This window comes from Suricata suricatta, chromosome 8 (assembly GCF_006229205.1).
Source record: "Suricata suricatta isolate VVHF042 chromosome 8, meerkat_22Aug2017_6uvM2_HiC, whole genome shotgun sequence".
Taxonomy (NCBI): domain Eukaryota; kingdom Metazoa; phylum Chordata; class Mammalia; order Carnivora; family Herpestidae; genus Suricata; species Suricata suricatta.
The window spans coordinates 37128549-37143529 of NC_043707.1; the positions used below are offsets into that span (position 1 = coordinate 37128549).

At 63.3% G+C, this 14981-nt stretch overlaps 1 protein-coding gene across 1 annotated transcript; it reads left to right on the plus strand.

Moving 5' to 3' along the window:
* TMEM184A (transmembrane protein 184A) lies at positions 1-11022 on the plus strand. Its single transcript, XM_029945763.1, has 11 exons — positions 1-13; positions 158-309; positions 3720-3908; positions 4542-4796; positions 6874-7038; positions 7327-7413; positions 7523-7603; positions 7683-7774; positions 8595-8764; positions 9309-9506; positions 10243-11022. The coding sequence occupies exons 1-11, from the start codon at positions 1-3 to the stop codon at positions 10476-10478; spliced, it is 1638 nt and encodes a 545-aa protein (XP_029801623.1). The 3' UTR covers positions 10479-11022.
* The last annotated feature ends 3959 nt before the right edge of the window (positions 11023-14981 follow it).

Genomic DNA, 14981 nt, shown 5'->3' on the forward strand with positions numbered 1-14981 from the left:
ATGGAGGTGAGCGGTGGGTCCCAGCTCACAGGAGGGGGGAGGAGTCCCAGCTAGGATCCCATTCACTCCAGTGGGGCAGGGGCTCCCAGAGAAAAAAGTCCATATCTTGAAATTCTGAGAGTCCCAGCCTCTGTGCCGCACTCCCTCTGCACCCAAGAGGACAGGGCCCAGCCAGGCCCCAGGATGCCACCTGGTAGCCGAAAGGAGTCTCAGGCCAGCACCCCGCCCCAGCTCTGCACGGAGACGGAGACAGAGGAGTGCCCCCAGGGACACACCCAGGACAGGCAGCTGTCTCTGGCCCACAGGCAGGTACAGGCAGGCACACACAGCTTCTCCATAGGGATGGAGGCGGTGCAGAGGAGGAGACTGCCGGGGCACAGGCAGGAAGGACGGGAGAGCCCCAGGAGAAAGGGAGTGAGGGCCCCAGATCCCATGCCAGGCCCCCCCCCCCCCCGCCAGGGCTGATTGGCTGATTGGCCCAGACACTGAGAGAAGCCCATGGCAGGTGACCCAGCTGGCCCGACAGGAGGGCTGATGTGCCCGTCCTGGCCTCGCCTGGGCTCCAGCGGTGGGTGGCCACCTCCAAAAGAAATAGGTGGCTAGGAGCCTGGGGGCTGACCTGCTGCACATGGGGGCACCAACCACAGAGGGAACTGAGGTTCAGAGAGAACCAGGGGCTGCCCAAGGTCACAGACACAGAGCGCGGCCCATCGGGGTTCCACCCCGGTGCAGCTGACCCAGGGCCCTGCTCCTGCACCTTGGGGGCTAGGGCCCTGGCCCAGGTGAGGAGCCAGCATCCGGGCCACTGGGAGACAATGCCTCCCAGCTCACTCATCGAATAAGGGACCCTAGAACGAGAGCTGGGAGGATGCGGTAGCCCCCACCCCCACCCTATGGGCCCAGAGGAAGGGAATACATGGCTTGGGGTCCCCAGCTAGCAGGCGCCTTCCACAGACTGCAGGAAGGTACTGAGGCCACAGAAGCTCCATGGCCCTGCCACTGCCCCCACTCCTTCCAGCTCCCACATGAGCGGCTTAAAGGCCTGAGTGCCCAGGACCCTGGCTGACAGTGGCCCCAGGCCCTAGGCTACAGTGGGTATTAGTTGAGTCAGCGGCCGTGTGGGCTGTAAGAAATGCTCGTGGCAAACCCTGTCTGACACTCCCTGGGTATCAGGGAGAGTCAGAGGGCTCTGATGGGGCCAGCCTGGGGGAGCAAGGTGTCTCCATGCCCCGACCTCCCACTCTGCCCCAGCCCTGCCTCAGCCCGCCCTGGGGTGGGGGTGGGGGACATTCTGGGTGCAGTGTAGGGAAGGAGCTGTGAGCCTTCAAGAGCTCCCCAGGGGTCGAGCTGGCCGAGAAGGGGGCTGGCCTGGCAGGGCAGGTGAGGAAGGAGGTCCAGGACCAGGAGTAAGGCCAAGGAGCCACGGCCTTGGGTCGTTAGTGGTGAAGGACAGGCATGGGGATGAGGGCGCTCAGCCCTGACGCCAGCCAGCCAGCAGCGTCTCAGCCACACCACAGCCCCGCCAGGACCTGCCTAGAGTCCAGCACCCGGTCACTGTCCACAGGGGTCAGAGGCCCCGGCTGCTGGGATCTGGGCAGGCAGGTCTGTCCTGTGATGGGCTTGGTCAGCATCCACCCCTGGGCAGGGAAATCAGGCTGGGCAGGCCAGGCCACCTCTCCAAGTGCGCGTGGGCTGTGACACCCGCTGCCAGCGGTGGGGCCAAGCCCCGCAGGCAGCCTGGTGGCTGAACACCCAGCCGTCCGGGCCCCCACACCCCTGTATGGACCCCAGCTCCCTCTGTGTGCTGGGCACAGCCGGGCTCCTTCCCAGCCTCTCCCATGCCTCACCCACCCAGGCTTCTTCTGTCCACACAGCCTGGCATACAATCCCTCGCCAGAGAGAGCCATGGGGGCGGGCCCCTTCCCTGAGCTCAGAGCAGGGTGAGGGGTTTGTCCCAGGCCCCCGATGATGGCAGGCTGTAGCCCAAGGGGAGGCGGGAGAACTCAGACTCATCTGCACAGATGAGAAAGCCAAGGCCTAGGGAGGTGAAGGACTCTGTCAAGGTGACCGCCAAGGCCATGGGTGGAACAAGGCACTGAGGGCCGAGGCTGTGTCCTGGGCGACAGGTCAGGAACCAGAGAAGGAGGGGAGGGGATGGCCTCCACTTTGCAGAGTCCAGGCTTCAAAAATGCAGGCACAGCCTCGTGCTGGTAGCAAGGCCTCTGAGCAGAGTCATTTCCCAGTGTGCAAGAGGCCCTGGAGTGGGAAGGCCACTGGGCCTGCCTCTGGGGTCCCACCAGCATTGTCAGAAAGCACTGCCCCTCCCCCACAGTGTTTCTGCCTTTGAGGAGAGGGCAGCACTTGGGGAGTCCCTCCGTCTGTTCCAGGGTCCAAGCCTCAAGGCTCCCCAAAGCCAGGGCCCCTTGGTGCCCTCTCAAAGGCCTAGACCTGCTGCCTCCTGCTGATATCTAAGTGCAGTGCCTCCTGCTGCATGCTCAGTCACTCCAGCACTAGCCTGGGAAAGATTGAGGCCTACATCTCCCCTCCTGGAGCGTAAGCAGGCTCCCCAGGCTCCTGCCAGCCCTGTCCATATCCCAGAAGCTGAGTCTCTGCCCTTGAGGGTCCCCAAGCCGTTGTCACCATGGGTGCTGGGAGCCACCTCCAAAACTGCCCCATAAAGATGTCAGCCACACCCACACTGGCAGTGCTGCTCTACACACTGACCAACCCTCCTGCAGGTCCTGGGGCACCAGCTGGGAGCTGGCATCAAGGGCAGGTGGTGGGATCAAGGCACCCACGGCCACCTGCTCTCCATGTCAGTGTGGAAGGTTCCAGGCAGTGCTCAGAGGAGGCCCGCTGAGGGTGTTGCAGAGTGGGGAGCAGACTGAGGCAGGGCATGTCCCTTGGGGGGCTCCCTGGAGGATAGTGTGGGGGTGAGTGGTGGGCTGGTGTATCCAGGGGTTGGGCCTGCAGCCTCCTCCACTCCTGGGGGGCCACAGACACATGGATGAACCTCTCCGAGTGCCCCCATCCCCACATCTAAAAGGGAACAGTAATTCCAACAATTCAGCCCTTGAGCCCATCGCCCAGGGCTGCGGGGAGCGTTAGGGGACACAAAGAACATAAACGAGTGGCCCCATGAAGGGCACAGAGCAGGCCCTGGGTCCTGGTACCCACAGCTGTGGCATGATCACATCTGTGACCAGAGCACAGCCCCCACCCTGAGGCCCCATCCAGACCAGCAGGGGAAGCCTTTTCCCCAGGGGGCCTCTGGCTGCAGGCTTAAGCACAGGGCAGGATAAGTCAGGCCCCCAAGCGAGCCGGGTGACCCGTCTGTCCCCCCTGCACCCCTCCACCCCAGAGTGTTTCCGGTGCACCTCTGGGGGCCAGGGTGAGAGTCTCACCACATAAATCCACCCACTTCTCAGTAAACCATCCCGCTGTATTTAGTACACACTGTCGTGCAGCAACCTCTCTAGCTAGTCCGAAACTTTGTCACCACCTGCATGGAAACCCATGGCCTGACGCAGCCCAGCCCACCCCAGCCCTCCGAGACACCCCCTGCTCGCCCAGGGCCCAGGCAGGAGCCACCTGAGTGTCTGGCATAGGTGGGTGAGGGCACCTGGCGGCCTGCAGGCTCCTGGAAGCCAGCTACCGCCCAGCCAAGATAGAGTGACAAGCCTCAGCTCCTCCCCCTCCTGCTGGGCCCCTCCCTGCAGGTGCAGCTCAGGTGGGCCACCCTGGAGAGGAGGCAGTGCTGCCCCTCCCTGAGCTTGATACAGCCTCCAGAGGCCCGGCCCCACCCCTGGTGGGACTGCCACTGGGGCCACGTGGCCACACGAATGACCAGCCAGGCTTCCCTAGGGGCCAGGCCTCCCAGGGCCAGGCCTGAGCTTCCTGCCAGAAAGGTAGGCGCTGGGTCCCTCCCGAGGGCCAGAGGGAGGGGGAGAGGCCTGGGAAGGCCTGAGGTGTGAAAGGGGGAGGTGCCCGGTGCCCTAGCTGACTGGCAAGTGGCTGAAGAACTGGCATCTGGGGCTAGCGAGCCGGCTTGGGGAGGCCAAGGGCCCTACAGCAAAGCCGGGCACCCCGACGGGCCAGCAGGTCCCGGGGAGCTGGTGGGGGCTGGGCTGAAGACCCATCAGCTGCTGCAGTCAGTGCCAGTCCAAATGCTCTCTGACTCTGCCCTGAGCAGGCCGGGCAACAAGGCTCCCCCACCTTTCCAGACACCCCTGACCCCTAAAATGTGGGGTCCCTGCAAGCCTGAGCAGCAGAGAGGGGCACCACCACCCTAGAGAAGGAGGGCATCCCAGGCCCAGGTCTTGGAGCCGAGTTCCAGTGCATGGAGCTGCCCAGGGCTGCCCGGAGTCAGGCGAGTGGGCAAGCCAGACAGACTCCAGCTCCAACAGCAGGGACAGTGAGGGGTGCCCCGGGCCCCCTCCCTGCCCCCACTCCCTCCTCCCCTGGCTGGTCCTGGGCTGCTCCCAGCCACCTGGGTGCATCTTTGCCCTCACTCCTCCCCATGTCCTCCCTCACCTCTGCAGATTACTAATGTCTCAGGGCTCCTGGGAACAGCTGGCAGCCCCATGGTGTTGGCAACCTGGCCACAGCCCAGCCCTGGGCCGGCCATGCCCACCGTGCCCACCGTGCCCACCGTGCCTGCCATGCCCACTGGGCCGCAGATGGACCGCATGGGGAACAGCTCCCAGGGCGCCTCCCAGCTCTTCCTCACCAGCACGCTGGCCCGAGGCGTCTCCGGGGTCTTCGTGTGGACTGCCCTGGTGCTCACCTGCCACCAGGTAAGCCCTCCCTTCTGCACCTCTCTGGGCACCCCATTATCTGTGGGACGCGGTCCTGGCTGGCTCCGTGGGGATCTGGGACCTCCAGCCGTGCCCTAGGGGCAGACATCAGAGGTGGCACAGGGGCAGGGGAGGGGGCTTTCTCCAGGATGTGGAGTGTGGGCGCCAGGGACGGGAGATCTGTGCCAGGGACAGAGCTGGGTCGGGGAGGGGCTGCCCCCTCAGATTCAGCGAAGCAGAGGAGAGACTCGACATGCCCTGCCCTGAGCTGCACGTGCCCCCAGCCTCAAGCAGTGACGGCGGGGTAGCCCCTCAGAGGGGGAATGGCCAGGCCCGGTGAGGAAGAGCAGGGTGTGGGCAGCAGGAGCTGTGACTGAGCGCAGGGTCTGGGCAGTGGAGAATAACATCCGGGGGGGGTAGACATCCAGGTGAGAGTGAGGTGGGCAGGCAGCGCTCGTGTGCAGGCCTGGGAGAGCACCGTCTAGGTGGCCAGTGGCGGGCACTTGACACACAAGAGCCAGAGTTTGGCTTTCAGCCTGGGGGGTGTGGGAGCCAGAGAAGGTGGGGGAGGGGTGCTGAGAGCCGAGCTGGCCTTCGGGATGGTTCAGCTGGCCCTGGGGGACGGACGATTGTCAGCGTGAGCCCCCCACCGGTGTGGTCAGGAGACTGGCAGACGGGGTGGGTGGCCCGGAGGCCTCCGAGGCAGGGAGTGGTGAACAGTGAGAGCTGCCTGCTGTGTGGCCTCAAATCACCACAATATACAGTAGACACAAGCGTGTGATGGAGGTCAGAGGAGTACAGTGCAGATAGAGCCACAGGCCATCAGGGAGGACAGCCTGAAGGAGGCAGTGTTTGCACTGAGACTTATGGAGCCACCCTAGGGTCCCTGGACAGGTGGGCTGCACAGGCGGGTGGTGCGTGCCATGCCTACTCCCTGGTGGAGTGGCATTGGGTCTGCGGAGGCAGTGATTTATAGAGTGGGGAGCAGCAGACTCCTGGGTCCAGGCCCCGGCTTTCCCTGTGCAACCCTAACCATCGGCAGTGCTGGCAACTGTGTGTGTGTGTGTCCGTCTGTTGGGGCTTCCTGGGTCCCACCACCTAGCCGGGGCAGTCAGGGACCCCTCCCCACCATGGACTGCAGTGCCCATGCCACCTGGCCCCTGCAACCCAACTCTGCCCTTCCAGAGTCCAGAAGGACAGGGAGAGACTCAGCTCTTGCTTTAAAGATGGGAAGGCAAGGCTGGAGAGCACAGGGAGCGCCAGCCAAGGCCACCAGCCCTGCAGTGCCAGCTCCGGGAGCAGAATCCACGTCCTCTGCTGGCTGGGCACGCCAGGCCCCTCCCACTGCAGCCGCCGGGAGTGAAGGACTGATAAGGAGCCTGTTTCGATGCCAGCCTGCCCCCTATCCCCGCCCCTCCCTGCGGGGCTCCATGGGGGGCTCCACACACAGCCTCCCCATCCACGCCCTCTCTCTACCTGGCGCTCCACGGCACCTCCTCCAGGGAGCCTTCCAGAGCCAGCCCTGTCAAGACCCTGCCACTGGTTTTTCACGTCCTCACAGAAGACGTGGACAATCAAGGAATGTTTATAGACAATGGTCACGGGTGTTTTCCGGTCGGGGACAAGACGGTGATCTTTCCTTTTGTGTCTGCCATGCGTTTCCAGGGCATGCAGGACCGTTCTCGGTTTGTCATCTGTTAGTTCGTCACCATACTTCAGAGCACGTCCCCACATGGGTGTTTCGGGAGCCACCTCTGGGGGCCGTGCATGGCCCCTGCACTTACTTCCCACGCTGCACTGCTGTGGGGACATCCTCCCGCCAAACCCTTCCTTCCTGAATGAATCTGCTCTGAGGGACAAATCCGGGAGAGGGTCAAGGGCACCAAACTGCCCACTCAGGGGCCAGGGATACCCCATCCCCCCCAGGAAATTCTCCTCAAATGAGGGAACACAGGAGTGTGTGCGTGAGTGTGTGTGTCCGCTCAGAAAGGGCTGCCGCGCCGGGAAGTCCACACTGCCGCCTCCCACCGGCCCTCTGGCCCGTCACCCCATGCCTGCCCTTGATCTGCCCGCCCAGATCTACCTGCACCTGCGCTCCTACACAGTTCCCAATGAGCAGCGCTACATCATCCGCCTGCTCTTCATCGTACCCATCTACGCCTTCGACTCCTGGCTCAGCCTCCTCCTCCTGGGGGGCCACCAGCACTACATCTACTTCGACTCGGTGCGTGACTGCTGTGAAGGTGAGTGCACCCTGGCTCAGGGGAGGGTCCGGGGGACAGCACGGCCAGCTCGGGGCCCCACCCTCCAGGGTTGGAACGGCTCGGTCCAGCCCTATGGGAAGGGGCCGCCTGACAGTCAGGACTGGGCATGCCCTGGGTGGAGCCTCATTGCCACAATGACCGCCAAGGACAGTGTGTGCTCCCAGAGCTGAGTGAGAGGCCTTGACCTGGGCAGGCAGGGGTCTCCTGCAGCTGGACATCCCTGGGGGGCCCAGGCTCACTGCCACCCACCCTGTCCCGCCCCTGCTGCCTTTGTCATCCACAGCTTCCTGAGCCTCTGTTTCCAGTACCTGGGAGGCGAAAGTGCCATCATGGCAGAGATTCGTGGGAAGCCCATCAGGGAAGCCTCTCGCCCAGGGGCCCACAAGGGTCCCTGCACACCCATGGCAGTAGGGCAGGTCTGGGGACATGCCCTTCCAGGGCCCTGCTTCAGGGACTGGTCACCCCAGGTCCAGCTGTATGTACAGCACCTGCTGTCTCCAGGGTGTGTCCTCCTCCATCGGCTTCCTGCGCTTCTGCAAGCAGGTGAGTGGGGGTCTTGCCTGCCCCTGGCCCTCCCCTCCCAGCCCTCCTTGAGCGCCCCCACGCTCCCCTCCCCCCTCAGGCCACACTGCAGTTCTGCATCGTGAAGCCCATCATGGCTGTGGTCACCATTGTCCTGCAGGCGTTCGGCAAATACCACGATGGAGACTTCAAGTAAGTAAGGCCACGATACCTGCAGGGGTGGGACGGGCTGGGCGGAGGTAGGCGGGGCCTAGGGGAGGGCTCAGACCAGAGTCAAGTCCTCATATGAATGGACAGGCCTCCCCTCCTCTCAGGAGACAGACCCATGTGTGCCCTGAGGCCCCTGGGACAGTGCAGCCTGCAGCCGGCCCACCTGGAGGAGAACAAGGGGGTTAAGGCACTCAGGCCGAGGGAGCCATCTGCCAGGAGCGGTGGGCAGGAAGTCCTGCACCAGGTCCACGGGAACACACCACGTGGGTGTGAACATGGGCGCACACAGGCTCACACAGGTGCATTCACACGCACACAGCCTGTGCATAGTACAGGCGCACATGCATTCACACGCATCCATTCACACTGACACCAGCCCATGCACACGCACAGGCACTGACGTCCACGCCAGCCTGTGCACATGCACAGGGGCACACATGCTCACATGCTTATACGCACACAACACTGACGTGTATGTGAACACGCGCACACATGCTCACATGCACCTGCCCATGTGTCCACAATGTCAAGGTGGCTCCCACAGGCCGTGCCCAGGGGAACGGGGGAAGAGGGATGCAGGGCTTCAGAAGGAGAAAGGCTACCCCCTCACTGCTGTGTTGGGACACCCCAGCTCCCTCCCTGCTGCCCTGGGGTACCGTCTGCCCATCCTGTAGGGAAGGTCCAGGTCTGGGTCACTGTTGGTGCCCAGGCTGGGGTACCTGGGCCAGTGATATGGCTGAGACAGTGGGGAGGGCATAGGGCAGGACCCTACTCTGACCCCTGACCCCTGCTCTGGCCCCAGTATCCACAGCGGCTACCTCTACGTCAACCTGGTCTACAACGTGTCCGTCAGCCTGGCCCTCTACGCCCTGTTCCTTTTCTTCTTTGCCACCAAGGAGCTCCTGCAGCCCTTTGAGCCTGTCCTCAAATTCTTCACCATCAAGGCCGTCATCTTCCTCTCTTTCTGGCAGGGTGGGTGGGCTGCTGGGGCAGGGGCTGGAGCCCAGAGCCTGTCCCAACCCCACCTCCACCCCCAGTTCCCTAGGTGCCCTTAGGCTTGGCCTCAGTTTCCCTGGTTGTAACACAGGTCAGTACTTCCACCCCCCAGCCAGAAGCCACACAGCCCTTGGCTCAGGGGAAATGTAGAGTCCCTGTCCAGCAGGTCTGGCCTATTGTGGATGGATCGGACAGGCAGAGGCCCTGGGCCAGGCGGGGGCACTCCCTGACCCCACTCTGCAGACAGAGAGGGGTGGGGCTAGGTCGGGGTGGACCCAGCTCTGGGACCCCAGAGGTCAGGGCAGACACTTGGGGAGCGCCAGACAGCCACTGTGCTGAGACCCTGGCTTTAGAGGCACTCCCCTCCCCCGTGAACGTCAGCCTTCCCCCAATACCCCCCCAGAACAGGACCACACGGATGGGATGTCCCAGGGCCTGACCCTCATCCCCCATGCAGATCCCGCTGAGCTCACAAGGCCTGAGTAGGGCGAATGCCTGAGGGGCTGTCACCACCCCCCAGGGCTGCTGCTGGCCATCCTGGAGAAGTGCAGGGTCATCCCTGAGGCCCAGGTCATCGACGGGAGCAAGGTGGGGGCCGGCACGTTGGCTGCTGGCTACCAAAACTTCATCATCTGCATCGAGATGCTATTTGCCTCCATTGCCCTGCGCTACGCCTTCACTGTCCAGGTATACGCGGAGAAGAAGGAGAGCTCGCCAGGTATGTGGACACTGGAGAGGGGGGGCAGCGCACAGGCCCTATGGGGGAGGGGGTGCTTTGACATCACAGCCAAGGGCCTGCGGAGGGGCCCAGCCAGCCCGCCTGCCTCTGGGGACCTCAGGACCACATCTGGGTCCCACCCTCCTCTGCACGAGCCCAGGGATGTCAGCAACGCGGACAGGGGTACAGTTTCACAGGAGGACCCAGACCCTAGGCAGGTGCAGCACCTGCATCTGGCCCAGGGACAGCAGGCGGGCAGCTCTGAGTAAAATGGCTGCACTCGATGTCTGGGCCGCAGGGCCCCTGCTGTGAAGGGGGATGTTGGTGCCTCCTGAGCCTGGGGTGCCCTGCCTACCACACCCACGGGCCCGGGCATCCCTACTGAACGACTCTCGGCGGCAGAGATGGCCTGTGGCTGCTCCAGCAGCCCAGAGTGACGCCAAATGTGAAGGGCTCCCTGCAGGCCAGAGAGAAGACAGGAGCCAGCTACGGCGACTTCCCCGTGTGGCCACTGGGGAGTCGGGCTGGGACAGTCCCAGGGTAGAGGAGCCAGGCTGGAATTCAGAGGTCCTGCAGTACCCCTATGGCCGAGCCCAGGGCTTGGAGATGCCAGGCCCCAGTCCTGTGCAGCCCCAAGGCAGGTGGGGAGCAAGGCCTTGTCCCCAGGGCCCGGGCACGCGGGGGAGAGGACGAGTCCAGGGCACCCTGGCCCCACCCCTGTGCTGTCTGCCCCCAGCCTCCAAGGCCCCCATGCACAGCATCTCGAGTGGCCTCAAGGAGACCATGAGCCCACAAGACATCGTGCAGGACGCCATCCACAACTTCTCACCCACCTATCAGCACTACGCCCAGCAGGCCACTCACGAGGCCCCGAGCCCTGGCCCCCACCCCAGTGCGGCCGGAGACTCTGGCGGGCTCAGGAAGAGTCGGAATGTGGAGAAGAGAATGCTGATCCCCACAGAGGACTTATAGGAAGGCCACAGGGGTCACTGGCCACCTGCCTGTGACCAGGCTGCCCAGGCCTCTGGGAAGGCACAGGGCCCTCAACCCCTTTGCCAAAGGTCAGGCCTCTTTCAGGAGCCCTGCTGCCAGGCCGGTAGAACCACTTCCCAGCCTGCCTCCTGCCAGCAGGCCCGAGGTCCTGGGAGCCAATGCCCAAGTTTATCTGACAAGCCGGGAACCCACCACGCTCAGCTGGCCATCGTGGGGCTGCTGAGAGGCAAGGCCAGGCCGGATGGACAGACCACACGCTGGGCCCTACAGGGGATGGCCCTGGGAGACCGAGGCAGCCCCGCCCTGAGGACATGGGAGCTGGTGGGGGCAGGGGATGCAGCTAGGCCTTGCATGGCCTGTGGGAGAGGGGCCGAGCTGCTCTGCAACCCCTCTGGCCCTGGAGATTCCGAAAAAGCCCCCAGCCTGGGAAGGCATGCCTGATGAAGGTCTAGGAGGACCCCAAGGCAACCTGCACAGAACCTTCACCCTGGGCAGCCCGAGAAGCATGTGGGGCTCCCAGAGAAATCACACTTATTTATACATAAACAGCGTTTTCTAGTGACTCCAGGGGCCTCTGTGCCCAGATGAACAGGGTGCAGTGCGTGGTCACGTGGGCCCCACTGTACTGAGGCTGGACATTGGGGGAAGTGTGGCAGGCGATGCTCAGAGCAGAGCAGGGCAAAGAGCTCACACGTAGATGGAGGGCCCTGCCCTGTGGCTCCGAGAGACCCAGGGTCCTCACCTTCCTCAGCAAGATGGGCCTCCTGCCAGACCCGCCCGAAATGGGGTGGGCGGGTGAAGGCCACGGACCCAAGTCTGGAGAGGGCACGGGGCACAGACGGGGCCACACCTGGAGCCGGCCTTCCCTCGTCCTTCTCTCTCCTGCGCACCAGGCTGGCACCCTGATGGACACAGGCCCTGCCCTCCAGAAGCTGTGAGGCAGCCGAGTGGCCTGGGAAACATGAAAGAGGGGCCAGAACCAGCTGGTGGGGCGGGGAGGCCTACTCGAGGGCCTATGTCTGGGAGACGGTGCGGGCAGGGGCCTGCATGCCCAAAGCTGCGGGAGTCGGGAGCCAGGGCCGCAGCCACGCCAGAGCAGCCTGGTAGGGGACACCCAGCGATGACCTCCCACCCTTGTCCCCAGGGAAAGAAGGAAAGGTGCTGAGGATCCAGAGACTTGGTGGGGCAGGAGCCAACCACCAGCTTGGTCACCCTGCAGCCTCCTTGAGCCCTAGTCCTGGAGACACGGGACTCAAGGCCACAGCCTCTCCAAGGGCCCGGATGGGCTGCCTGACAAGATAGGCCAGGCTGCCTCCCCGAGTGCCGCCCAGCTGGCGAGGCCCCCGCCCGCCTTATCATGCCCTGTGCAGCTGGTGCACCATGGGCCACCCAGCTCGGCCCCCGAAGGCCACAGTCAGCAGCTTTGGGAATGGGCACGCCACCTCCTCCAGAGATCTGTGGACCACGGGGCGGGGGGCGGGGGGCTGTCTGGAGACCACACAAGAGACGCAGTGCCACCCCACTGCGAGCAGGAGCCCATGCCCGGGAAGGGCTGCCCTTTCAGGGCCCAAGGTGCTTAATGCTATGTGCACAGGGTAAGTGGGCCAAGACCCCTTTCAAAAGACCAGATGCACAGTGGGCTCCTGGCTACAAGGGTGCCCTCTGGCCAGGCCTGTGCACTGGGGACAGCCTGGTCAGGCTGGCATTTTGGGGTGAGGGGAATCTGCATTTACTGAGCATGCACTGTAGGGCACAACCTACACTTAATCCTCACGACAGCTCCGGGGAAGGGGGCCAAGGCCCAGAGAGGTTAAGCCACGTGCCTGAAGTCAGAGCTGGCTCGAGGTGGACCAGCCCACCAAAAGCCAGCTCTCTCCCACCGGCCCAGCCCCAACGAGGCCCCACTTCTCCCAGACACCCACAGGGTTGCACAGAGCCTCAAGGTCATAGCCGCTGCACCCCTCTCACTGGCTTCTCCTGCCTGTAGGAAGAGGGGAAGGAGACAAGTCTCACCACCTAGGACAGCAGGGCTGGCTTCTGGTTCTGGGCCCCACTGCACAGGGCCAAGAGGGGCCAGATTATCTAACTTGTCCTGGCCTCCATACTTTCATCTGGGAAATGACCCCAACAACCCAACACAAAAGGAGGCAGCCTGGAGAGGGGGGGGACCAGGGGGCCGGGGCCGTGCCTGCCCAGCTCACACCCACAGGCATGCTGCCTGCTGAGGTGACCCAGCCATCCAGGGGCTCACGGCAAGTGCAGGCGGGGCTAGGGAAGGTCTGGCCTAGCTGGGGGCCGTGGTGACCCCACTGTACTGGCACACCATGTCACAGAAGGGAGCTTTCAGCTAGGAAAGGGATGAAAAGGCCCTCAACCCAAAGCACGAATCACAAGACCAGGTGGGTCTGAAACCAGAAAACTCTTTATTGCAAAGGTACAAAAGCGGCACAGCAGAGATGTACAGCAATAAATTAGGTGGTGGCCGTGAGGGGCAGGGCGCGGGGCACGTGTCATACGAACAGGGAACGCGACATGGGGTCTCTTCTCAATAATTTATACCATGGTCAAAGCAGCACAAAAATAAATATTGAAATGGAACAGCTGAGTGGCCGAGGCCAGGACACGGGAGGCCTTGTCCCCTAGGAGAGCAGAGGGGCTGCCTCCATCCGGAAGGACCCCGGGTCTGAAGCACAGGAATCAGGAAAACAAACCCAAGGGACAGAGGTCCTTGCCTTTTCTCTTAAATAAAACAAATTCATATATTATAACGGGGACAATGAAATCTCAATGAGCTGAAAGGCTGAGAGAATGCTCCGGTCTCCTTCCCTGGCCCCTGGTCCCCAGAAGCTGGCACGCGAGGCTGACAGGAGCACCCTCCAGTCAGGGGTGGGGGTGGGGAGCCCCCGTGCAGGGCGCCAGTCCTCCCGAGGGCACAGGGGCCAGCCAGGGCCTCCATTCTTAGAGCCAGGAGTGGGGGAGGGGGGGGGGCGACTGGCCCCTAACCCCACCCTACTCTGACCACAGCTCTGCTCAATTAGGGATTTACAGTAAAAACAGGAAAAAATTACGAAAAATCTATACGATAAAATGTGTATATAATTTTATATATATATATACTTTTCTCTCTTTTAAATATTTCCCCGTGGTCCGTATTGATATCCAATGTGGATTACCTACCATGGCTATGGTATCAACAGCTTTTTTTTTTCTTTTTTACACACTGGGCCTTTTGCTCCATAAGGATCCAGCATACCCCGGACGTCCCACCTTCCCCTAGGACAAGGCCAAGGCTGCACGGCAGTGCTGCGGGAGAGACCCAGACATATTCCGTCGGGAGCTCCTGGGGCCATCTGTCCCACCCGGTCCTCCTCTTCCTGCCTTGGGGCCTTGCAGGTCTTTGGGGTCTCCCCAGGTGGTGGGGGCAGGGCAAGAGGAAGCCGGGAGCCCCAGCAAAGGTCACTGAGGTCATCAGGGGCTCCAAGTGTCAGAAAGAAAGAGCAGGTAAAAGTTTCAGGCGAGGAATAAGCACCAAGGTGGCCGCGTCCCCTTGTCCTCTGCACAGAGACCGCCCAGGTGCCTCTAGAAGGCCGGTCCTGGCCCAGTGCCTTGTGTCACCTCCTTGGCCATCACACCCTCCTCACCTCGGACTCCACCGTCCCTCCTGCTCCCTCTGCGGCAGGACCACCAGAGGCAGGGAACACCCCCAGACCCTGCCACGCCTCCCCAGCGCAGGGCTCCCGGCCAGGCCCCGCCCCCGAGTCTCTCCAACAGAGGGAAAATTCCCAGCCCTCTTGCAGCTCTCTCTGCACACGTACCCTGGAGGCCCCCAAATGACCACCCAGACCAACCTGTCCCTCTGAGGCCCCGTGCTGCCAGCGCACTGGTGTGATGGCAGGTGGCCCCCAAGCGCACGCGCAGTCTTGGAGCCCCCACCCCCACCCTGCCTCACTAGGTGCAGCCATCCGGTGAGGATGAAGCAGGGTCAGGGTGCTGCTTGTCACCAGGGACTAACAGTCCCTCCTGGGGCCCCAGAGCTCAGTCAGGGCAGTGAGGGGGGTCCCGCACCGGCTGCCGGACCACGACAGGCTGCTCTCAGGAGGGGTGGAAGACAGAGCCCCTGCCATCTGGGCCACAGGGCCCAGAACCTTCTGAGGACCTTCCCTCCACACATCCCGACTCCCCCTGGCGTAAGACACATGCCCCTGGAGACTGTCTGGAGAGAGCTAGCAGGGCCCAGAGGGAGGCCAGGTATGTGCGTGTATGTGTGTGTGTGCGCGTGCGTGTGGGAAGGCGTGCGGCACACGGTCTCACGAGACCCCATCTTCAGCTGGCACCCACAGCCTCGTCCCCGCCGGGATTCTGCATTTTGCCTTGGGTGCTAGGGGTCCGCTCCCCATGGGACCCTCTGATGGGCACCAGGGAGGTGACCGCCGCCCCCTGCCCACCCACCTGGCACCCTGGCCGCTGTCCCCCCTCCCCCAC